This window comes from Mchenga conophoros, linkage group LG11, assembly GCF_057382185.1.
Source record: "Mchenga conophoros isolate Kocher_MC1m ecotype Shallow Benthic linkage group LG11, M_conophoros_male_GT1.1, whole genome shotgun sequence".
In the NCBI taxonomy this organism is placed as follows: domain Eukaryota; kingdom Metazoa; phylum Chordata; class Actinopteri; order Cichliformes; family Cichlidae; genus Mchenga; species Mchenga conophoros.
Window position 1 is genome coordinate 20328409 of NC_140536.1, and position 26578 is coordinate 20354986.

At 40.6% G+C, this 26578-nt stretch overlaps 2 protein-coding genes across 2 annotated transcripts in view; one reads left to right on the forward strand and one right to left on the reverse strand.

Moving 5' to 3' along the window:
- The window catches only part of iglon5 (IgLON family member 5), a 112516-nt gene extending 105942 nt beyond the window's left edge, over window positions 1-6574 (forward strand). Inside the window, exons 5-8 of the mRNA XM_085291396.1 lie at window positions 878-1009; window positions 1244-1364; window positions 2762-2913; window positions 6261-6574. Coding sequence (XP_085147522.1) covers window positions 878-1009; window positions 1244-1364; window positions 2762-2913; window positions 6261-6364 — 509 coding nt within the window. The 3' untranslated portion in view covers window positions 6365-6574. The remainder of the gene's footprint in view (window positions 1-877; window positions 1010-1243; window positions 1365-2761; window positions 2914-6260) is intronic.
- Window positions 6575-21215: 14641 nt separating this feature from the next.
- On the reverse strand, window positions 21216-26395 carry LOC146563984 (free fatty acid receptor 2). Its single transcript, XM_085291397.1, has 3 exons — window positions 26305-26395; window positions 24688-25030; window positions 21216-24077 (listed from the first exon to the last, which is right to left on the reverse strand). Exon 3 carries the CDS (start codon window positions 23847-23849, stop codon window positions 22842-22844), a length of 1008 nt encoding a protein of 335 aa, XP_085147523.1. The 5' UTR covers window positions 23850-24077; window positions 24688-25030; window positions 26305-26395; the 3' UTR covers window positions 21216-22841.
- Window positions 26396-26578: the final 183 nt, after the last annotated feature.

A 26578-nucleotide genomic window follows, 5' to 3' on the forward strand; every position in this document is an offset into this window, starting at 1 on the left:
TCTGTGGCTGTTTTGTCGCCCAAGGAAAAAGACTGAAAGTGTGAGACTGACTAATTTGTTTTTTTTGTTCACCTGGGAGTTTGTCAACATCAAATAACCGCCAAATATTCTTGCTCGCCGCGTAATGTGGTGAATGAGCAGTCCCCCCCCCCCCCCCTTCCCAGTGTGTCCAACGCTTAGAAAGCAAAGCTTACAATTTCCCCCGACAGTATAAAAGTAGTAAAAGAGTCACTGCTGTCACATTGTGTTTACTTACTTTGCATGTGCGAAAACATCAACTGAAGAAATGAGCATTTGGGCCAGGAGATAAAAATTGAATTATAATATTTTTTTCGTAATTATGCACACCTTAATGCTCATAATAAGTATCATCATGCACTGTATTGTTGCATTGTTAACTATTTGAGGTTTTTCTATAATCCAAATTAATATTTCTAAATTGCGATAAACAATAAATACATGAGGAAGTTGCCATTTGAGTATTGATAATAAAAGAATGGACATTCAGCTGTTCCTTTATTTGCCATGGGGTCAGATTTCACACCAGGTGCCCTTCCTGATACAGACCTCCCATTTATCCAAGCTCGGGCCGAGCGCTTGGTTTTGACCCCCTGAGGCTGTTTTTGTGTCTCATCTTGGTCTCAAACTGTGAGTCTTTCACATGTAGGGCGAATGTGTTAACCACAACTTAAGTAGTAACCAAGGTCAGCCCAACGTCACTTCTTGTAAATGTTCTTGAATAATGCATTATATGTTGTCATCTAATATGTGCATCTTGGCCTCTCAAATGACATTAGCCTCAGCTAAAAAAGCTTAAATCAGTTGCCTGCATCACCTTGCATATGATTTTTAGTGACCTTTGACTTCTACCTAATAGATGGGACATTGCGTGAGGGGGAGTTCCTGGAGATCACAGAGATCACAAGGCAGCAGGCGCAGGACTACGAATGTATCACCAACAATGGTGTGGCCCCTCCAGACCAGCGTAAGGTCATAGTCACAGTCAACTGTAAGTATCCCACCTGTGCGCTGCACAAAATGAACTCCATGTCCACAGTGATGTATTAATAATATATGTTAATGATTTAGATGCTTTATTATGTATACATTTTAAATTTGTTCTCTGCAGGTGCTTTTTAACCTTGTGGCTAGACCTGCCTTTTTGGTTGAAGTGAAGCTAAATGTATACACATTACTCATTCCAGTCTCTCTGTTTGTGTTTTCTCCTATCCTTCTCTACCAGACCCTCCCATGATCACAGACATGAAAAACATGCCAGCCCATTTGGGGAAGACAGCCATCTTGCGCTGTGAAGCCATGGCAGTCCCGCCGGCCTCCTTTGAGTGGTACAGGGATGATCATAGGTGAGAACACTGTCAATTTAGGTGCCAATTTGTCTGCTATGAAGCCTCCTGAATCTTTCAGTTATAACATTTGGTACTGTTCTACTTACACGGAATAGGCAGACTGGGCGAAGATCACGTATACGCTGGTTGAGGCAGGTGTACCTGTTTGAAGCCTGATATTTGCTCGCCAAATCAGCATTCCATTTAATATCACAGTGAATTACAGGTGCGCCCTGCTTATCAAGCTAGAAAGACATCGCTAGCGTTGGCTGCAAATGCCTGAGGGGAACTTCAGCTCTCATGCAGATTTAGTCATGTCCTGTTTCACAACCTAAACCCACACACGAGTGGGTAAACTCATGGTTGCTCATCTCCATCTTTTACATACGATCTATGATCCACATTTAAAATATCCTTTTTTATATATATATACATGAGTTGAAGCTTTATAGAAAATGCTTTTCCCCAAGGGGTTATGTTAAGCAAACAACTTGCAGGTGTCATTAACTCGTGTTTTTGTTTTGTGGCATTGATTTGATTGGTTGACAACTCAGTGCAGCGCCACAAAAGTAACAGTTTGTCTGGTTAGAGGGAGTAATTATAAGCCACAGCCAAACCACTGTTTTTTTTTAACCATCTGTCGATAAACAGTAACAAAAAAAAAAAATGCAATAATTAAAATGTGACTTGAGGATTATTAAAATCCATCCAGTGCGCAGCAGGTTAGAGAAGAGGGGGGAGAAAGAAAACAGATTTAGCCATTTAAAACTCAATAATGTATTCATCTTCTTTTGCATTTTTGTTTTAAAACCCCCAGAATAAGGAAACATTATTCATAAAATTTGGGTAATTTTGTGTCTTCATTCTCATAAGAGAATGGTTCAAATTGAACATTTTCAGACAGAGAATTCATTTTTCAGCCATGTACTGTAGATGTGGTTTTGGCTGCTGCTGATGTACCTAACCTCTGGCATTAGTATATATCTGAGATAATCATGTATATATTGCCATCTCCAGAGAAATATTAGCTTGTTGGCAACATATTTCCTCTATATTACAGACACATAAACTGCCCCTCCAAGTTTGTAAAAGGTCCCAGAGAGCGTAGAGGAGTCAGGGTGATTTGGCATCAGGCGAAGCACGACACAGAAGTACTTAGACAAGGCTTTGCTAGCCAGAGAGAGTTGTTAATAGAGTATAATAGGCCCCAATAGGAGGTATCAGTCATTTATGGGCTGAGACTACAAGGTGAGACAGAACATAGAGATGAGGGCTATTTTGCACGTTCGTCTCTCTGAGCAAAAAGTTTCTTGTTCACACTGACTCGAGTGTGATGTTATTTTCTGTCACCAATTTTCTTGTCTTTCCTTTCTACTTTCTCCCTTTGCTTTTGTTACTGCACGATGGCTACCCAGGCCGGTAGAGAGTGACAACACCCTAAGGATCAAAAATGAGAAGACACGCTCGCTGTTGCTATTCACCAATGTGACAGAGAAACATTTTGGCAACTACACCTGCTTTGCCTCAAACCGTCTGGGGGCTTCCAACGCCAGTATGCTGCTGTTTAGTAAGTTATCACACACGACTAACTAAACGCAGGGGCTTCAGCACACAGCAGGGTATATGTATGCAAAGAGATTTCAAAAATACACTTACGTTTGACATCAATCATCGTGCAAGACTTGAAACACGCATGACCCACTACCACAAAATTATATGCAATGACATACTGTTTTTCCCTCTTCGCCCACTCTGTTTACGCTCTGCACACAGCACAGCATTTTCACAGCCTCTTCCTGCCTCCTTCCCATTTTCGTTATTCTCCGCCCCATTAAAGCTTTGCTTGCGTATATTACCATCTCTCTTCCCCGAGTTCCTTCAAACTCTCCGTCTCTCGTCCGTACACATTCCCGTCTGCACGCACACACACAGACTGTCGCTCGACTCTGTCCCGTTACCCAAGAAGTTGTCATTTCTCTCGGAGCCCAATTCACATTAACCGTCCCCAATGAGCGATTTCCTACCCTTCCATTTCCCGACACCCCCCACCCCCCCTTTGGTGCATTCAGCATTACCATCTTAAGTGAGTCCTTCATCTATCCCCTTTCTTCTTTCATTCCCGTGCCCATTATCTCGGCCAGTCTCCCTTCAATGACTCACTCCTCCGTCAGACCCATATATCTTCCTGCTCTCTTTTTCCACCACCGCTGCCACTTCTGTCAGCCTATCTCTCCATCATCTGTCCTTCTGCCTCCTTTTTCCTTCCTAATCTCCTCCTGCCATCATTAGAACACAACAAACTCCTTTCTGTTCTGGACCGGGCACAGAAAATCGCAGCATAATCGGATACCTTTGTGGCATTTCTATTCATACCCTGTCCCTCACTGTCATTGCCTTCCCTGACTTTCTTTCCCTGCTTTCATACAGATTGTTTCAGCATTTAAAGGTGCCACATGCAGCATTTTAACATCAACAACCACTATCACATCAAAATTGGCATATTATCATAATTACCCCCTACCAATGAGTCCATTACTGAGACCATTGGCAGTCTGTACTAGGTTTCACTTCACACTGATACTTTATAAGCCACCAGGTTAGATTTTTGAAACCTAGTAGACTACATAAAAGCACAAGAGTGGGTTAATTAAGGGTTCTTACAGTTGCCCATTCAAGCATTATGCAGTGCCTTACTGCAAGTACCATATTCTTGATGGTATGCTGAGTTACATTGAATAAGCTGCTGTATTAACTTTTATTCATGACTGTTCCTCTTTAATAAGGTTATGCTGTATCTATAGTGGTTCAGCGTGTAAGCTCCATAGATCCATCTCTAAAATAGGACTACACATCCCATCTCAGGCCCACCTTATCATAAACAACACATGTGCCTAGCAGCACTGAGGTGATACCTGTGGATGGAATCTGACTAAATTATAAATCAAAACACACCCTGGAGGACCAACAACAGAATTCCTGCTTAGCCTGTCCCTGTACTATTAATCCAGTTTTAGGTTATCACTCCAGCATTTAATGGCTTTGCAACTTCAGATGAACCACTTTAACTTTCTTAAGTTTCACAATAGCCTTTTTTCCCCTTGCTTTTAACACACAGGTGTAAAAATGAATAATTTATCTGGGTCACACGTTGTGTGGGTTTCCAGCGCCAGCAGTGTTGCACTGTTTCGCTGTTTGACAGGCTAAATGGAGTGAAGCGTGATGAATGTTATTTACATTTAATATGTCAACCCTGAACATGTTTCATGCAAGCTTTTCATGGGTTGTAACTTGACACTGAGTATATTTGTGTCGCTAAATTAAGAAATGTAATAATTTAGACCTCATGGTGAATATTTGGATATGTCAAACTGGTAATATTATTAATTGCTAAATTTCATTTCAAATGCCCCTTTCATTATGAATGTTATGACATGTCAGAATCAGACGAAACGTGCATCCATTTCTGGCTTTTCAGTGTCATTTGAATATATTAAATGTTGGTTTAATAGCGTTACTTTCTTTTAAAATTAACCCACCCCTTATCTTTTGATAAGGTGCAGTGATTTACTGAAACATGCAAATATAAATGTGAATACAGTATATAAGGCACGAACTACATTGTTAGAGTAAAATTGTAACAACCTTGAAAGTCAGTATTTGGTAAAACCACCTTTACTTTTAAACACAGCCTGAATTCTCTTAAGCAAGTTTTTTTTGTCATTTCTTTGAGTAGTCTTAAAGAACAGTTCTCCAGGGTTCTTGAAGGACATTCAAAGCTCTTCTTTGGATGTTGGCCGCTTTTTATTCCGTTCTCTGTGAAAATGACCCTTCAGGAACGTCAAGGTCCACAACTGATAGTACTCGATTGTGTGTTTTCTATCCAGGTATTCTTTTACTCTTTTGCCAGTGTGTTTGGTATCATTGCCACGCTGAAAATCAGACACTTTCAAGATGGATTGCATGTTTGCTCAAAATCTGATGGTACTTTTCAGTGTTCGTAATTCCATCAGCATTCACAAGCTCTCCAACACCACTGGCTAACAGTGTGTTTTGAACTCACTTCCTGTGTAGATATTTCAACCAAACATTCTCTCAGTTTCTATGTCGAGTCTTTGATGGATTTTTCCTATTTCTTGAGGACGTGGCTCTCAGTTACTGTTCAGTCACTTGCCCTTTTGTCCTCTACTTTTCCAGTTTCCTCAGATTTTTTAAGAACACACTGCACACTATATCAAGATTTTACTTAATAGCTCTTTGTTAATCACCTTATTAGTGCAAAAATACTATTTTATGTCTTTCGATCTATGTTGTCTAAAACGTTGAACTACATAAAGAGGAACACATTATGCTTTATCAACAGGCTGCTACTAAAAAAGTGCCTAAAGACACAGTTAGGCAGCTTTAGTTGTGCTTGAATGGTTCAGAGGTCAGTGCTCACAGTTGGCTTAACAAAAAAACAACAACAACAAAAAAACCATTCTCCTGAAAATAGCCAGGTAGGGGTCAGAGGGGTGGATCAAAACTTTTGCACAGTACTACGTGCTGATTACCATTTCCCTACTAAGTACACAGTGATATCAAATGAGACCAAAAGCTCGGCTGTTTCATCGCAAAAACAAATACACCCCCCCCCCCCCCCCCCCCGCCTTTTCCTAGCACTTAGAAAATAGGAAATGTAGTTCATATTTCAAGAAACACCATTTCCCTAATGTAAAACACATTGTTTACAGTAATTATGCCAGAGTATCAGAATTAATTCTGTTAATTAACTGTAATATGTTTAAAAATTTATACAGGCTGTCACAGAAATAGACTCCTCATTTTGGTTGTAGCGTTCTTTGTGTTTTTAACAATGCGTTTCCCCGCTGCCCCCCTGTGCTCCCCTCTCCTCTTCTTTCCATTCTCTCTGTCCAGGACCGGGGGCCCTACAGGGGCGAGGGACCGGTTTACACGCAGGGATAAGTGTCATCGTGTGCGTTTGGGTTTCCCTCTCTGCTGCTCTTCTGCTGAAGGTGTAATGATCAAACTCCACCTGGAAACGTCCCTGAGCACCCCACCTCTCCCTCCCCGCCCTCTCTCCCACTCAACGGAAGGAAAACGGAAATGAAATTCTTTAATTGCGAACCCATCACTGTGAACAAAAAGAATATGCATTATTCCAGGAGCCATTGAATCATTGCATCAAACACAAAACTCCCCCCATCACCTCACCCCACCCGCCCAATCCCCCACCCCCACCCAGCGCCCTCAATTGAATTTTAAGGTCAGCTCACACTCATTATCTCTTTCTCTCACTCTTTCCCTCACACACGTACAGTCTTTCCTTTTGTTTCCCAGAATGCCTTGCAGATTTCTCTGACTTGGTACTTAGCCTCTTTGTTTTTCCCATTATTACCACTGGGCTGATGTTAATAGAGAGTGTATATTAAAGATAATTGTGTTAGTGATCAACAACAAAATAGATTATCTAACAAGCGGAAGATCATTTATGTAATATATTACATAGACTATTGACTGACCTACAATGTTTGCCTTATGGAAATTATACGTGAAATCACAATGTTACGGTGGATATTTAATGAAATTATATGATGATAATGATGCATTATGATATGGCACTGGCGGTCATGTGCCCTTTTTAAAAATTGTCCAGTTGGTGGCTGTGTGAATTGTCACCCTTTGATCTCACACCTTACATACTCACACACACATACGTATGTTTTTTTGATTTTTAACTGTGTAGCAGAAAAACTGCTATGAATGATGTCAAAATGTATTTTAAAAAAACGGCTGGGTGGTGATGGCGTCAGTCTTAACTACCCCTCTATGTAATTTGGGGAGTTTATATTAAGGTTTCGCATGTAGACTCGCTCACTACCCAAACCTTTTTAGCTACCCGACTACCCCTCTGTTCAGCGTGCTCTGTCTAGTCCCCCCTCGCATCGCTGTAGTGTTCTCTGCTCTATGTCTCCTCCTCCCTCCCTCCCTCCCTACGCTTCCCACCCAGTGTAAATATATGCAGTACAGAGGCCATGCTGGCGACTTCAAGTTGCCTCGGGAAGAACAACATCTCCCAGAAGCCTCGACTACGCTCCAGTGTTCTGAAGCAGCAAGAGACTGTCCACTGACAACAATATCTTCTGTTTCAAAAGCTGAGGCTCCATCCTCTTTGTCGCTTGTTGATAGCATGTACCGGTTAGAGATGTTCCTGTTGTGAGTCCATACTCCCTCTACACTCCCTTCCTTCTCTCCCTCCTCCCCTTCCTCTCCCTCCTTCCCTGCACTGTGTCTGTTTTTCTCTGCAAGGTTACCTGCTTTTACTTTTTTGGTGTTAATAATACTACAGATGATGACGATGATGATGTTAATAAGTATTTGAATAACTATGAATAGTAATTCCATGTGAGAAAAAAAAAACGAACAAAATCTGATGGTAAAGAGTCGTGCGTGGGGAAAAAAAGAGTTCTTTTGTACTTTACTCACACACATTGAACAAGTACAACGAAAAAACAAAACTACAAAAAAAAGGTGTAAAGTTTTCAAAGTGACGTGCTCTATTTTACCATGACAAGCTTTTTAAAGACACATTTGAAACACTCTGAGGGATCATTTCAACCAGCTCCAGAAGCTATGAATGATAATGTAATTTATAATTTGTAACAGTTTATGTATTTGACTCTTTTTGTCATGCTGTTAGCTGCACCTCACACACACATTTACTGCACATCCCTCCACTTATCATAGTGTGTCTTTCTCTGTTTTGACCAGCTAGATAAATGTCATCCTCTGGTCATGGCTGTAAGTCATTCCTAGTTCTGCCAGACCGCACTGAGATAAAGATGTAATTAGCCATTACCTGTGGCTGGCTAAGTGAAGGAGTCCGGGCTCCACCTGTCCTTCCTGCCACCCAGTTATGGCCCCTATAAATCAAGCTCAGCCCTGCAACTGACAGGAATCCTCTTCAAGGACAACCTCACCTTGGTGCACCAGTACTCCATCCACTGTGTACCTGTGACATGCAGGCACGGGCACTACCAAACCCCCATGGCACAATTATCCAGCCACTTCCCCCACATGGCACAAACAGTGGGAGGAAGGCATATATTTCAATATGGCAGAGCCCTTTTCTCTCCTAAAGCACTGTTCCACTCACATGCAGAGACTATATGCAAATTTGCCATAACGAGCCTGAACATCTCCCTGGCTGAGCCCTGACTACACCGACATGAAAGAGGAATTACTCGATATTGAATCAAATGTCTGAATGTGTGTGTGTTTTTTTCTTTTATTTATTTGTTATTTTACTCAAATTTTTGGTTCAAGCCAGCAATAACCTCTAATTCTACTGTGCAAGAGATGTCAGTCATGGTTAAAGCTGTGGTGTAATATCTGAAAATCTGCCATTAACAAGGTAAATCAAATAAGTCTGTTGTTGTACTTTTATTGTGTACAGTACTCTGAAATGATTGTGAAGCTCTGTTTAAATGGCCCTTATTCTAAAACATTACAATACATGTTGTTCTCAAAAGTCTTGCCCGCTGCAATGTATTTGGGTCGTCTGCGTGACAAAACGCCCGTTGTGCATGCATCTTGTTGCTTCATAAACAACGACGGGTTCCATTTCAAGCACAAGAGCAGGTCATTTGGTCAGTGTTTCTTATTTTTTCCTGTCTCCTGTCACTATCTACATGCCTCTTATGCTTTTGTTTTTAGTTTTATCACTTACCGTTTTTTTTGTTCCATGTAAGCGTTCCACTGGATTTTTCAGTGGCGTATAACATCTCTATGTACATAATCTGTCCTTGATGAAGAAAAAAGAAAAGCATAAAAAAAAAAAAAAAGAAACAGAAGAAAAAAAAAAGTGGATAAAAAATAACATACTGTCATGTTTCTCAGTGTGGGTTTGAAAAAGCACGTCAATATTTGTGTGTGGATGGATTTTGAAAAAAAAAAAAGAAAGAAAAAGAAAAACAAGCAAATAGTCTGTTTTGTTGAGGTCTGTGGGTAAAGGGTAAACGCGGGGGAAAACGGGGAATATCACCTGCCGTGGAGTGGGTTAAACTGAATGTGAGAATGTGTATAAAAACAATCTGCAAAAGCACACAATTCCATGCGTCATGATGTATGCGCGGTGCTGTGCAAAGGTTTTAAGTGTTCTATTGATCATACAAATTTTAGTTACTAGAAATTACTAAAAAAAACTGAATATTTCACGAGACCACTGTGTGCTTTTAAGACCCATCAGTTCCTCTACCAGTTCACGCTTTTTGCAGTGTTCTAAACATCAAATGAACTGTGGCCTGTGTGCCTGCTGTCGTTTTGTGTAACCTCATTGAAATGTGCAATCGGCGGGAGTCACAGCTTTTCTTACGGGATTTTCTCCGACTCTGGCTGCATCTGAAGCCATCCTGATTGGTATGTGATGGATAACAATCAGAACATCTAAAGCACATCTGTTAAAACCTTTGCACAGTACTGTAAACAAGTCCCACTTGTAGTGTCGCAGAAGGAGAGGGTGTTAGTAAGAACACAGCAGATCCCCTGGGTGCAACAATCTGAGGGTGGATGAGGAGGCTGTTGGGAGAGCACCCGGTCTCATGGACCAGTGGGAGGATAGCCTGACAATGTAAATCCAAAAGCTGAGAGCCAGAGGGAGATGGGATGACACTAACCAGACAGTAAGCTCTCCATTTAGGGAAAGAAGACAGACAGGCACTCATATTGCATTTCCAAATATGAGAGCTGTGGTCTTTCCCAGGGGAAGGTGTACCACACTATTTATGGTTGCACTATGTAATATGAATAGAATTAACATAGCCTTCATCACAAACACAGCCTGGCCTACTTCAAGTGGATAAATAACACCCAACTGGGGTTCAATGAGTTTACAGTGATATAAACAAGACGTTTCCTGAGCCCCTAATTACATTCACTGCACCCTGATGAGAAAGTGTTGATTGGCTCCTGTAGCTGAAGGTTGTGATGATCTGTTTACAGAATCTTTTTTTTTATTTAATGTGGCGCCATCAAACTGTTCTCACAAACCTCATCTCACAGAACTAGCAACTACTGCCATTTTACAGTATATTATATAGTAGTATCTTATCTGATGGATTTTATGTTTGTAGTTGTGTTGTTTTTTTCATCAGTTTTTTTTACAGAGTTATAAATTTGTTTTAAGAGCAGGGGATTTAAAAATGACTTTGAAGTACATTTCAAAGCACTGTGCTGTTTGCTAAAAGGATTCAGGTAATTAAGCACCAAGCTGGGGTGTAAGGACAGATACTGCACATCACTCCTGAAATGTTGCAGTGAAATATTAAAATCATAATTGTACTTCAAGACTGAATAGTGAAATAAATGTAAGCCTAAATAACGTGTGCAGGTACCTCTTTCTTTGTTTCAGCTGCAGCCTTTCTGCAAACACCCTCGCTACATAGCACAGATCCCGGACAGACTTTCAATTCAGAACGCAATGGTTAATCAATACATTCGACTGAATGGCTTTGGAATAGAGCAATTTCTCCCTGGCTTGCCTTACCAGGTCCCCAGAAACTGGATTGATCAAGTGTCTATAGACCAGCCTTAGAACAGAGAGCATAATTTATCATGCCTGATACAAGACACCCCTAATTGCACATTGATTTTAAGCCCGTCTCTGAAACTATTTGCGCAAGTTGTAATGTCAGCTCAGTAAACTATGTGTTCAGGGCTGCGGTTCAGATCTGGGGAATGAAGAATTAATCATTTGTTTTTCTTTTCATGTCTATCCAAGATGGTATTTGTTGTTTCTTTTTTTTCACCTAAAATACTGTAAACTGTAAAAAATGAGCCTTCCTACGCTGTACGTGTAATTTATTGGGTGCAGTAGTGCTGCTGTATTTTATTAGTAATGATGAGATATGACATGGAGATTTTGCAGTTGCAGTGTTAGCAGCCACATCTAGAGGCATATGTAATAATAATACACACTTATAAGGTGTCGTTGTGTGCAATACAATAATAAGACATTATGTGTGCTGTAATTTGATAATGTGACAAACTGACGGCATGACAACACTAGAGTCGGTGCACCAGAGGGATACGCTATACAGACTAACAATTATATATGAATGATTTTCATTGTGCTAAATCCCCTGCTCATGTCCTTTACTCCAAAGCACGCTGAATTCCAGTATATTATCCTAATTATCCATTGTTTACCAAATATCTACAGGCTCATTCAGTTCTCATGGGCAAAGTCAATGTTGCAAGTCTATTAGGGCCTAGTACTTTTCCATTAGCACAGCCAATAAATGCATTGGTGTACAGCTTGGTACACAGGATTGGTAAGTGATAGATAGATAGATAGATAGATAGATAGATAGATAGATAGATAGATAGATAGATAGATAGATAGATAGATAGATAGATAGATAGATAGATAGATAGATAGAGTGTTAGGTGTTTTGTTTATATTTAAACCTCAGCTTGTGGCGAAGATGTTGGGCCACAGAGTGATCAGTTTGCCCTCTTCCTCTCTGTGGCCACAGATGGAGCCTTGTCAATCACTTACCTCTAAGAACTGGAGCGTCTGGCTAATTAACAGCATGCTGCACTCCGCCAGCTGAGCAAAAGCAACATTCGCATGGACTGTGCAACACAATTGAGGCATCTCGCCCACCATGTCTCCCCTAGTCATTAAGTCGCCCACCTCCCATCTCCAGCATAGAAAGAGTCCCATTACTTGGCCTCTCTGAATTACCATCCCACGCCTGGCATTTTCCTTGTCAGTCAACCGAGGGGTAAATATTGGTTGTGGTGCTGAGAACTGACAGGGGAAACTTGGATTTCTTTCACAAGTGACAGCACCAACTGGTGTTTTTGTACTGATTTATACTGCAGTTATGAAACAGGGGGGACACCAGACTGTGGTGAAGTTACAGATGCACCATACACGAGCGTTTTGTGTAAGATGAGCTACAGGCTGGCATACGCGGCATGATATATTGTTGGCACTGGTCAAGTGCTATGTGCATCAAGAGGGAAATAACAGCGTTCAGACTGCAGGAGCCTTCCCTGCAATGTAATGGAAAAGTGTCTCATTTAGAAAGTAATCACAACTTTTACCTGGAGAGTCCACCGTGTATAATTGCAGGAATGACCACACTTGGGTTAGTGTCAAATGTGGAACCCATCTCGCCCTCTTTTTCTCTCTGCAGACTCTCAGTTTCTTTTAATCTTGCTTTCCTCATTTCTTTTTGTGTGGCGATAACCTCTAGAAATGCTCTCCCACCCCTCAGTGCTCCAGGTTTGCCCACTCTGCTGTTGTTGAAATAAATGGTGTGTGTGTGTGTGTGTATGTAAGTGTCCCAAGTGTCAGTGTTCAAGTGTGCATTGTACTCCACGGTGAGCATGAGTAATTTAAGAGCCTTCGCGAGTAGTATGCAGCATGTCTGCATCTGTGTGTGTATACGTGCGTTCTCTTAGCTCCACAGGGCAGGTTGTTTGGTTCGTTCCGATTACACACCCGAATTACAAGTGTGTCTTACATTTTTCATGATCTTATCAATGTAAGGACACGAGACAGAATGAAAAGAACATTTGTCTTCCACCCTGACAGATGTTCAGTGCTGTGAAGCGATGATTATACTTCTTTTTGATTCGTTTACTTGCTGAAGTTGTCTTTTTTCTTTTCCCTTTCTTCTGCTTTTATTTATTTTTGTATTTCTTTCCTTCTATTTTTTTTTTTCAAAATCCATGAAGTGGAGTTAAAAATGATATCAAGTGGAGGGAGATAAAAAATAAATAAATAAAAATCATTTTTGTTTTTAACAGAACTTTTTGTGTGTGGTTTGTCGCCGGAAGCAGGGCTCTCTGTCGGCCCCTGTGGTTAGAAAGGAGGTGAGGTCAGACAAGTTTTGCTTCAGCTTGCTTTTTTTCTTCCTGCTGAGTACGAAGCATCTGTTTTTGTTGCGTTTGCAGGTTTGTCTCAGAGGCCTTTTTATTTGTTTGTTTGTTTATTTTTAGTAAGCTATCTGAATATCTGGTTAGATGGGACACATTTTCCCGCAAATTATACAAATGTTATTAGTGAGTAATAACTTAATGGTCTGTAGCAATTACCAGCCATTAATATGGAAATTATGGCTGTCGCAGTGTGGTTGGAGGGAATTTCTATTTTGCAGCTACAAATTAGAGACTTATGCACAGGTGGAAACTCTTCACTTGTCCTCCCTTTGTCAATGACAATCATCTGAGGCTCTTATCTTCAATGTCAACGCAGCTTAACATATTCAGTAATGAATTATCAAAAAAAAAAATGATAATAGCGTTGGGGCTCTAATCTGTTCTAATTACTTTTCAAAAAGCAATATAAGCACCATTCCCTTTGAGCTTTTCAGCGAGGAAAACCATCAAGTTGTATTCAACATGTATCCAGTATGTTTTCATGTAACTCTATGCTTAAAAATGCATATATAGTTTCTGCTTAGTTTTTGTCAGTTTTTCTTTTTAAAGAAAGAGCTGGTGAAGCCAGTATTAGAATTTAGAATTGGCAATCTAATACATTAAATAAGTCACTAACTAAGTATAAAGTGCATATATTATAGAAGTGAGCTCATTCATCAACTGTAGGAGCTCAAAGGTGACACTTTGACTAATATGTTCAAGTTTTTACAATGTGCAGCGTTGAGCATCACTGAGTAATAAGCAGTTTCTCACCAACTTTCTGCCTTTCGAAGTCGCTGTCTGAGCTGGGCTGTCTAATTTGAAAGTCAAATCATATGCATTGCAATTTCTGATGTTCCTTTACTTACGAAAAGCAAAGCAATGCTCCTTTAAGTTGCTGTAATGATGGTGTTTTTAGAGTTGACCCTCTAACATTTCGATTAGGTTAATTAAGTTTTAAGCAGGCCCTTTCCCCTCTGCTTGAACTTATATTTTGAACTCTCCCTTTTCCAGCTTTAATGATGATTATTTCACCTAGCATTACATGTTTCCTTCCCTCAGAGGACACAGATATGAATTCATTACACTGCTGCTCATTAGAGCACTGAGGAAATTCATTTTTATCAGCTGCCGCATGAGGAAAAAGTCAAAAAACAAAATCAAAACAAGAGTAATAACACACATATTAGTGCGCTTCAAGCCTTCGACAAGAGGGGAAAATTTGTTGCATGACTGAAATCTCATGCTCGTTACCTTCACATGCAGGTTACAACGTGCTGTTGGATTTCTTTTCTTTTTTATCCTTCAATACTGACACACATATTTTAGAGAGCTGTAGAAATACTGTGTGAGAAACCTGTAGACTAACGATAGATTGCTTAGCGTTGCACTTTCCTGTCAACGTGCAGACAAAGTGCCTGTTTGTTTGCCAAGACACTGACATATGTAGTTTTTCACCCCAGCAGTGTCTGAGATCAGGTTTGTGTTGAAGCATGACCTATTAATGAACTATCACCTCTAACCATAGAGTGCAAAACAAAAAAAAAAAAAGAAAGCTGACACCATCAAATTTTAATGCTCACCGAGCCTTCAGACTTTAAGAGTACCTGAGAAATAATTTCACCACTCAAGTTTAACAGGGAACAACAGCAGCATGGCAAAATGGCCCCAGCTGTGCTTTTTTCTTTTGCTGGCACACCAAGTACCAGGTCAGTCTGAACATGTGTCTGTTGTGTTAGAAAATGTGTTATTGTTATATCTTTTTATAGCTCCTTTAGCCTGTTACGCATGCACATTCGGTTTTGTTTAACCAGGAATATATTATAATCATTTACTTTTTAGACATTTTAACACCCGTGACAGTGTTCATTAGTAATCGTCAATATTTCTGATGAGACATTATAATAATTGATTATAAAAGCTGCTACAAGTGTGAGAAATCCTTCCATCCTATGCATAAACCAAGGCCCTGGATCCAGAAGAGCATTTAGAACTGAATTAGTTTGCAATATTTTGTCAAGGACATCAAGTGGACGTCTCACAATTTCTAATATTTCAAGTTGATGTGAGTTTATGAAGGTGTAGCTTGAAATGCCCAACCTTGCCCTGTCTTGCTTAGCTACTACTAGACTCCACTTCTAACTCTCTAAATAACAAACAGACACAAGCAGCCAATCACAAAACCTTCCTGCTAAAAGTAATTAATATAAATAATGTGATAAAATTTTGTAGAGTAGGATTTTTGTGGTTGCTGATTTTTTTTACAGCTCTACTGTTGAGTGTTTTACCGCTTATCTTATCGCTTGTATTTCATCATTAAACTTAATGATCGCTGCTCACACTTGGCTATATAAGCAGCTGCTACAAATAAATCTCTTCAAAGCTGGTGAGACCCTTTGTGTTTGAGTGTTTCTGCAGAAGTGTTTTTTTCTATTATCTTTTGTTTTTCTCAGTGGAAGCCATTTAATAAGTTGCGTGTTATAAAAACTTCACTAAACTAAGTAAAGTCACTGTTTGTTTGAGCTTTATGTCTGATCTTCTCTGTCTGGCATATCTCACTCCCAGCTGTCACCCAGGCATACTAAACACACATTTTAAAGTATTTGTAGTTGACCCAGAGGTCTGATCTGCACTTTTTAAAAAGTTGCTTGTATGACACATTGTATTAATGGCTCTGTCTTTAGCGCTGACAGCAACCCCGGAGGGACTGAGGGTTAGGCAGCATCCTCCATCCCTCAGTGTGATGCGGGGTGAGACGGCAACTTTGTCCTGTCATTTCAAAGTTGAATCCCTAAAGTATGGAGTTCAGTGGTTCAAGTCAGAACAGCAGCTCATCTCAAACTCATCCAGGCAAATCGTTGTGGCGAAGAATCAAACTTCCTCCCTGGTGATCACTAACACTACAATTCAGGATTCTGGGTGGTATTACTGCGAGGTGAACGTCCTGAAGAAGGACCCAGAATGGGGCAACGGCACCAAGCTGGTCGTCTTGGGTAAGAAACAAATCGCTGGTTTCAGAAATGAACATGCCCACAATTTATTAGGACCGCTCCGCCCGGGTGATGTTGCCATGCTGGTAATTATGTCTCATTTGTATCTTTTGTACACCGGAGCCACGACGTTCAGTACGAGGCAGCTCGATACAAGCACCGGCAAAAAACATGTATCACCATAAAACGAACGTAAGGGCTCAATCTATAAAAATTCAAGTCATGTGAAATTCCCTCAGAGTTCATCTTTTTGCCTGAGCAGTTTCATGACAGATCTAGAAATAATCACCCCGGCACCATACGCAGTGCCTTGTATCGATCTTGCCCAGGGAACTGAAACTCCCCAGAAAACAAGGCAGGGAGGGATGGCCAAATTATTATGTGGAAATCCTTCATGCGGAAGAAAGCTTCCTTTTGATATTCCCTGATTGCAATGCTGGCTCCACCGAATAAAAATGGATACTGCATGTTTTTTCATTTTCATTTAATTTCTTATTCAAGCTTTATTCTGCCGATTTGAATAATTTTTTTTAATCAGAATGTTATTGATATAAGTCTACTTGTTGTTAGTAATCTACGCAACATTGCTTTCAAATTATATGCAGTTCAAACTGCAATACTGGACATCAGTAGTAGTAATTGATTCAGTGTAGCACTATAGAAGACCCTTTGCAGCATTTATTAATACACGATTTCTTTTACTACTAGCACCACCTTCTGCTCCAAAAATATACCTCCAGATTCGCCCAGAACCACACACCGATCAGTGGGCTCTCCTGTGTCTCACCGGAGGTTTCTACCCCAGTAGACTCACTCTCACCTGGACCTACCAAAGCGCAGCAACCGTTATCGATCACCTCTCAGTCACCAATTGCACCCTTCCTGCTGACAAGCCTCACAGCAACCTGTCTGAACATCCATCCAATGAAGCCCTGCTGTCTTCAGATTTGTTGGTGAACTCTGAGCCTCGGCGCCAGTTGAAGTGTCTCCAGGTGATGGACAACCACAGCCGGGAAATGTATCTCCTCAGTGTTTTTTCTCTCCCAAATAAGCAGTCCTTGAAAACAGGCATAACCTTCACGTGTTGGGTGCAGGACCACCCTGCCATGACAACTGCTCTGACTGCCTCCTTCACTTGGGGTAAATAAGGCAGGAAAATTAATTAATTTCCTAAATATGTTAATCTTATACAGGAGAAAGGTGTCTCAAAGGCAGCTATTGAGATAATGAATGTAGGATTTTCTTTTTTTATATAATTTAAATTCCCTTTTGGTATTTTTTTTAATCAAATTGTTATCCTCCCAATGAAAAATGGGACTTTATGCCACAAGTTTTAATTATTTATCTTTGTTTCTGTCGGTTCAGCATGACAGATGGTTCTAAATATTACGATACCTACTGTTTGTTAAGGAGAAGGCTGTCAGGGGCATGAATCACTGCTGTAGCAGATTTAGAGCTCATGTCACAGCACAAACACAGCTCCTAGCTGCTGAATTCATCTAACTTTGACCCAGAATAGGAAAGTGAACTAATTTAAACTACTGAATGAATTAAAATGTTTTAGCTTCAGCCTGTTGTTAGCACTTCACACAACCTTAATTAGATTTTGTTTTTTGTTTTTGAGAATGCAGTCGACTTTTTATGTAAACTATTGATTAGCTGGCAGGTGCCCATTGTTTATTAATGTCACATAATGCTCTTATCTTGATATTTTTCTGACATCTGATAAATGTGGGCTCGGTAATGTCTGTACTTTCAGTTCTGACAAAACCAGCCTGCTTTTTAGCCAATAAACCAAAGACTGTGTTCACTCACTGTCTGTTAGCTTTGTGATGTTAAGTGTTTGAGGTAGAAGAATTGGGATTTTGAAAGCTTATGCCTGAAGCGTCTAAAAGAGCAGAAAGTAAAATGGATTAGCAGATTTATGTGTAAAAGAACAACAACATATAAAAACACACAGTCAAGAAAACAATGAGCTAAAAGCACAGTTTTTATTAGATGGACATTAGCACTGCAATGTCACCCTCTGGTTTGTGAAGCCCTTGTTTGAAGCCTCTATATTAGCATTTTAGTTTTTTTGTTATTACATATTGTTCTTCTGGAGCCAGAAGTGACCATATTTGGACGACGGAGTGGAATGCTCAGCTATCAACTAACACAGGCTTGATTAGAAAGGTGTATCCATAGGCTGTATGCAGGCAGGCAAAGAAACCTGGTAATCAGTACAACGCCACAAACACAGTTGAGAGGTCCAGCTCAATAATTGAAATTAGCACAGGCGACAGCATCCACCTCTCTACCCTTTCCACTCCTAATTTAATTGTAACAGTGATTTTATTTATTGATTGCTTGGTTTAAAGTTTTTTAACATGAGATTTTTTGAGACAGTATAAAAGGTGGACATAGCTACAATGATGGCGACCGTGGCTCAGGGGGTTGGGAAGCGTATCTGTAACCGGAAGGTCGCCGGTTCGATCCCCGGGCTCTCTGTCCTGGTCGTTGTGTCCTTGGGCAAGACACTTCACCTACCGCCTACTGGTGTTGGCCAGAGGGGCCGATGGCGCGATATGGCAGCCTCGCTTCTGTCAGTCTGCCCCAGGGCAGCTGTGGCTACAACTGTAGCTGCCTCCACCAGTGTATGAATGCGAGAGTGAATGAATAGTGGCATTGTAAAGCGCTTTGGGTGCCTTGAAAAGCGCTATATAAATCCAATCCATTATTATTATATCAGATGGTAAGTTTGGGCTGTTAATGATTTCTTTGAATTGTTCTTTTTCCAGGGTGGAATGGTTGTACAGCATGCATCTTTAATGACTTTAAAAAAACAAGAATTTGGTGAACAAGTTTATTGCACATATATACACACCCACTAATATTCCCTTTGCAAGTTGCACTTTGAACAGAAACCTTTGGTAGACAAAACCAGGCTCCTGGTGTAATTGTTGTATGGATATTTGACCGGCCTTCTTGGGAGAATTAGTAGACTTCATTTAACTTGGTTGGTTTCCAGGCAAAAGTCCATTCCAGAAGAAATTTCAAAACAACTTCCAAGAGCTTTTGTTCAAAGAGCTGTGCATAGCATACATAAGAATACAGTTATTCTGATGTGTCAGTAATTCAAGATGATGAGAGGAAATTGGATGGGATGTTCAGGAACAACCCAGAAACCACCAACACTCAGGCCTGCTATGAACTGGAATCTGCTGGAACACCATGTTACTGTCCAGAGTGAAGCCAGTTTTATATCATATTTGACTCAAAGGCTGTCACAGAAAATATTAATGGGGGTGTATGTATATATTTTAGATTTTATGTATAATTTTGACCCTGTGTTAGTTACAGAAAAAACCTTAGACTCAAACCATGACATTCATGCCTGTGATGAGTCAAAGTAAGCTTGTGAGTTTCACTTTTGTTGCCAGCCTCAAGTGGCCAGTTGAGGAACCGCAGCTCTTGCACAGTGGATTTCATTTTTTAGCCCAGGAGACAGTTGCTTCATTTATAGATGCTAAAACATAACCTCACAGGAAAGGTAATTACAGGCTCATGTCATTACTTTAAAAATTTGTTTGAGGAGCTTTAGTTTTTTTATGTATACAGGCCTGTGTCTTATTGTGGTGGGGCGTGGTCTGCGGTGCCGTGCAGGGAGGGTGGACGCAACTGCACGGCATCCTTGATCACGCCCACCTAGTTATAAACACGGGGACTCAGGGGTTGGTGTGTTGTGGTGTGACAAATATTGAATAAAATGGCTCAAACCTATGATCCCTGGACCCTCATTCACACCACACTTATACTTTATCAGTCTGATATTTGTAATGCAGTAGCTCTGCCTACAAAACAAAGATTCATCAGGAGATTTTTTTTATATTCATCACAGGCTCAGAGGGGCTTTAACCACAGGTCCCGTTACTTTGTCAAAGCAGACTTTTTTTTTACTGGAATACCCCAAATCTCTTTTTAATCTTCTTTAGTGATCTATAGGAAAAATCCCTTTAATAAACAATGTCTTCACGAACCACAGGTCCTGACATACTACCCGTCACTTGCTCAGTATTCACTACCACTTCACTCTTAATCTGGGTCACACATTGATCATTCCAAAGCAACAGATTGCCTGCAATACTGCATACTTGAACAAATTAATGATTTTCTCCAATCAATCCTTACACACCTCTCCTCCCAGGGAGGAGGAGAACGTCCGTCAGCCAAAGCCAGCTCGACCTCCTTGATTTAAATCTGTCACGCTCAATAACATGATAAGTCGGTGCTAATCAGTGTTTATTTTCTTCTTTTTTTTACAGATGCCCCACCTAATGAGCTGATTTTATACTTGAACATTGCAAAGATGTGTTTCCTCTCTGCAACGACCGTTTGGTTTTTATTGAATGGTAAGAGTAATTCTGTTTAGCATTGCATGTAGTTGTTAAAAAAAATGTTTTTAATTTTTGTGATCATCAATTTTCTCAATCGTGTGCCACACAGCAGTCAGAAATATCTGGGCGAAGGGAAAATGAAATCTGCCACGTGAGTACTGTATTCTTCAGCCTTTGACAAACGCACATAAGCACACACACACACACACACACACACACAAGGCTGATTTTCTTATTGTTTTATCCCTGTAACCTATCACACATCATTAAGGAAAAGTCAACAGTGATGCAATAACCAAATATTGTGTTCCAGGAAAGACAAAATGAAAAAGGAGAAAGGATTGCCGGCTGTTCAGCTGAGCTCTTCTCATCAGACCAACCTTTTACAAACAACATTCAACTCATCAGGAAAAGAAAAAACAATTATCAGTGAATGACGTGCATAGGTCCGTCTCACTTTTTCATGTGAAAAATTCTCCAGATTTTAAACCACATCTGTATGCATGTATATTCTGCTGTGCTCTTTCATAGTGTATAATCTGTAATCGCTGATGTGTACAAGTGACTCATCCCTGTAACTTTTTATCCTATGGCATGCTGACTCGCAGATTTTTGGATTTGTGCGTCGTGTCAATGGCTGTTAACCCACACATCTTAGTCATTCACTGGGGTCTGTTTGTCAAAATGAATGATTCATGCACGATCCACCTGTCAAACAGATACAGTGATCGGCTCAACCTCTGTGCAGGCCTAATCCTCGCTAAATAGGATTACAGCCGATGCCAGCGCTTGCTTGTGTGATAGCATTGTTTATGTTTGCAGCGTGTGGGGTGAGATCTTGATTCACTTTTTGGAGGAAGTTCATTTTAAATTTAGACCTGCCCACACTGCCAAGAATAAAAAAAAAACAAATACTGGCAGAAATGATAAACATTGAACAGCTGAGTGAGCTGATGGATCTTCAGTATAATCAGATTAGTGACATCAAAAATCAAAGAGGCAGCTCAGTAAGCTTTCTATTACTCATCCTGCTTTTATGTGTAAATACATAAAATGTGCATAAAAACATTTACATATGATATCACTGATATGCCGATGGCAACTGTTGATCACTTGATGCAGGCGGTCTTTACGGGCATTTTTCATATTTCTCATCCCCCTTCTTTCCAAAACAAATTAGTCCTTATCTCTTTTCTTCCACTCACTCATACGCACACAATCACCTCGTACCTGTCTGCTGCCAATGTTAAGGTTATTAATTAACTCAATTTATTATTGTACAGTTTGTTTATGAAAATAATGTTTGTGCGGTTTGCTTTTGCTTCCATCAGTCCTTTCTTCCTTTTCCCGTCATTTACACTCACACGTGTGTGTCCACACAAACACTGTTTACACCTGCTGGCGTGGTTTCTTTACAAAATAATGCATGAGTCAGACATCATGCAAAATGTATAATCTTATTTGAATATGAAAATAAGCTTTATTTATGTGTTATTATATTATTACAACCCCCGTTATGCATATATATGTGTACATTCATACATCTCTCTTTCTTTATATATCCCATATAAATATAAGAACAGCCATCATCTTACAAATGCAAACATATGTACAATTACAAAGCGAACTGCTCTCTATTTTCAGCATGCTTGTATCTGCATGAAGATGCCACACATTTTCTCTTTCTTCTGCTACTTCTTCTTCAACCACCACTGCTTGACACATAATGACCGTATTGTTGCAAGCAATATCCTGTTCACGACTAAGGATGTTGGTTGGAACATTTAATCTCCAATTGCAGAGAGATGACGTGCAACGCTGTTGCTTAGATATTCATTTTGTTACAGTCTCTGCTGCGATGCTCCACAACACCTGCCTGCATTTAAGGGTCTCTGTACTTCTCTTACACTATGCGAGAAATGTTGTTATGTCCTGGTGACAGTTCAAAGTAGGCTGTCTCTGAGGTTTTACCCGATGCGCTGCATACAAAATTGGCATGGCGTGCTTAGGAAGACTGAAGGTTACCTGTCTTGTCTCATTTCCAAAAAGGAATGTCATCAAACAAAAATACACTGCACTGTATAAAGCCAAGTCATTTTCTCACATGTGTAAACATTAACATGGCATTAATTTTCTGCTCCCAGGGATGAAGAATTAAGACAACAGTAAAGGCAGCCGCTTACAGGTCCCTTTCTGTCAGCTCAGATAGCATTGATCTCCTCTTGTGTGTGTTCCTTATCTTGTGCAGTCTTGGTAATTCCCCCGCACAAGGCCTGGAGCAGGTGACAAGACATGCACCTCTGGAGACGGCTTTTAACCCCTTCCATCACACTACTCACATTCCCTCTCACAGCAGAGGAAGAAAAGTAGAAAATAAGAGGGTCTAGACAGGCATTGAAGGTGCTGCACAGCAGGGCCTTGTCTCTCCACGCCGGACTTTTCTTGTTTATAAAACCAATGATGTGTGAGACGTTGTAGGGTCCAAAACATAGAGCAAACACCACCAGGGTTCCCAAAGCCATGCCCATGGCTCGGATGCGCCGGCGCCGGTCAATGTGTTGCAGCTTTGAGAGAATTCTGATGAAGTTGATGTAGCAAAAACTAGAAATCAGGAAAGGGATGCAGAAAAGCACCACACAAAGCTCCAGGCGCACAGGCAGGAGGACGTTCAGCTGAGACTCGGTGAAGTTCTCATAGCATTGTTTTCTGCTATCGCTGCTAGGGTGAGCTGAGGCGTTGAGGCGTTCAGTGGGGATAAAGGGCACGATAAACACGATACTAAGTTGGGCGGTTGAGAAAATCCAGAAGAAAATGCTGGCAGCTACAGCATACACAGGTCGCCGCTTCAGAGTGTGCCGAATGGGGAAAGCCACACCCAAGTAGCGCTCTACACTGACTGCAGTGAGGAAAAAGGTGCTGTTGTAGATGGTCATGTAGAAGATAAAGCCAGACAGCGGACAGAGGGCATAGGGCATGTTCCACATCATGCCGTTCATTGCTTCCTGCATCTTGAAGGGCAGGAAGATGAGGAAGAGGAGGTCGGAAATGGTCAGGTTGAGGAGCAGGATGTCAATCGGGGTGGGTTTCTGCCTTACTTTCTTACAAAAAGTGTAGAAAGCCAATATATTGGCCGGGAAGCCCAGCACAAAGGTAATGACGTAGACAGAGAGACAAAGTGCTGTGTGGCACCGCTGCGTGGTGGGCTCCATGTGAATCTTGGTCGGTCAAGAATTGAGATGTGTCACATTATATCCCCGACCCCGGGGATGAATAGACTGTAGAACAAGGAGGTTTTATCTGTGGGGCAGCACCGACCACAGAAGACGAAGGCTTCTTATTGGCTCAGTGTCCTGGAACAAACCCAACGAGACAGAGCAGTTTTTCTGTCCCCACCAATAAACCACAGCTCATCGTTTCCTCCAGGGCTTTGAGCTCTGCTGATAAGAAAGAATGAAAAGAGATTACCACACAGCACAGCAAACTATTTTAAACTATGAGTATAAAATTGACACTTCATTTGAAAATGTGCTGTTCATACAATAAATGTTTTTCCTACAAAAAAAGGTAGGAGGCATCCCAAAGTATGCTGTAATTCTGTTTTTTCTATATTCCTTCTTAATTTTCTTCCACATCACTACTTCAGAGTTGATTGTGGTTGTGTATTATCTCTTAATGAGAAGACAGTGTTTTAACCTGGCACATGAGTTTGTATACAAACCATAATACTGTGTTATTGCTTGTTCCTTGTTGTAAATACAGTGCAGCAGTGCTTTTATCATTAAGTCCCAGCCCTTGTTCTTACTGTATACACAAATACTGGACATGTTGTGAAAATGATAACCCTCATAAACTTAATGAGTTAACTACACGAGGGAAATTAGCGTCTCAAAGCTTTACTTTGCCACGACTTTTACAACACAGTTCTATCTGTATCTGTTTCCTGCATCATCGTATAAAGGAAATAGAAAGTCAAGACAGCGTAAGGAAAGTTTTATAATCTATAAATCAACCTATTGGAGGAATATTAAAATGAAAGTAGTTTCTTACCCTTTATGGGGCAACGTCCATCGAGTGAATATCTGTGTCAGACGCTCAGCTCTTATAGTCCAGTGTCTGAGAAGAGGAACTATTTTTTTCTAACTATTCTCTATAGTGCTGTGATGAAACTAAAGATTTTACACCAATTTAAGCAACTCGGACAAGTCCACAGTGACAATTTTTGTCAGCTCACAAATCCTCACTCCTGCAACAGACTTCCCATTCTTGGCATTTTTCATGAGCAGCGTGGCTTACCTCCTAGTGCGTCTTCCTTGCTGTTTTGTTTGATCACCTCTGCGCACCTTACCTCCAAGCTGCTGTCTCTTGGCACATCCCCTATTTACCTGTTAATCTAAACATCCAGTGCAGATAATAGAAATGACTATTAGTGAGATATTGCTGCAATTTATCTCCCACTCTCGCCAAACATGGTTTCCCTGGTAACAACTGGCCTTTTTTTCAGCATGGGCGGTACAGACGGACTCCGTCAGGCTGTTTGATCGTAGGTTTTCTTTACTATATTTAGTCATCAATGCCCAATGCTTCTTTACATTTGCCTCTTTAATATGAGTCAGTGGAGATAAGCATTGGTCAAGGGAGATGGCCCAGTGACAGAGCGGTCCCTCCTTTTACAGCATGTGGTGAGAACAGCAATGTGGATGATGTTGTTTGAATAGTCATATACTGCACACAGTAATAAAAAAATCTAATAACCCGTGGCTGACTTGAAGACTGGAAAGGCTTTACTTTTAGAGATAATTCTGTATCCTGCTGCAGCTCAAAAACACTCTGAGATATCAGAGGTCAGAGGCCCTTTTTTTGTATTTATCACCTGCTGCTTGACCCTGCTCTACCATCCAAGAGCAGGGTCAAGTTTAAATTGAACAGGTTTAAATGGAGAAGACTGGTTTATTTCAGAAGCAGAGACGTGAGCTTTGGAAGTTAAAATGACTCAAAGGTGAACAAAGAGTTCTTTTGATGTTGCTTAATGTATGTAAATCACTCTGAGGCGGTTTCACTTGTGCTTAAATGCCTGACTCCAACGTTTGACTTTTGGGTATTTTGTCTGACCTAACTTCATGTTAGTTATTTATCCCTTTACCAGGTCAGTTACGTCTTGGTGATGCTATTGATCCCATTTAAAAGCCTCCTTTCAACTTCCGTACACCCCAGGCAACGACCAAACAAACAATGTGTGCGGTTCACGCAGTGCAGTTATTTCAACAGACAGACACACTGTGTTGCACAAGCTGTTGTGTCCCGCTGCGTGAGCTGATTTTACAGAGTGACATCCGCAGCTCAATTCATGTCCAAATCATTCACCTTTACCTACTAAAATGCTGTTAAACCTAAAATAAGGACGTGGGCCCAGCTATTGAAATGAGTCCTGAAATACTTGCATCACTTGCATACTACCATATATGTTTTATGGAAACATTAGATTAGATGAAACTTAGGTTCCTCCAGGAAACACAGCAGAATGTGAGCAGAAATATACCATATATACAGTTTCACTTTAACTTAACCCAAAACTCAAGACAAACATCAGCCAGTAATTCATTGACTACAATTTTAGAATTATAATCCAATACAGCACAATTTCAGTTTAAGAGGTTTGTGTCTTACCTTTTAGCAGCGCCCTTTGTAGTCAAACGAACCACCGGGATCGTCTGTCCACCTCCTGGCCTCCAGGTTCTCCCTGAACACCTCCAAAAACACCTTTATTGCCTCAGCCAAACTGTCACGAGTTCGAAAATGTTGAGCAATGAAACAAACCAACAGAGGCCCAGGAGAGTGCAATCAAACAATGAGTTTATTAGTACACACGCAGGAGAAGAAGTATCACATCAGCACACGTCTCGTGCTAAGAATACACTTGAAAATGATTTTATAACATCAG

Coding starts and splice junctions, on each gene's coding strand:
- LOC146563984 (XM_085291397.1), bottom strand. CDS start 23,849: ATGGAGCCCACCACGCAGCGGTGCCACACAGCACTTTGTCTCTCTGTC.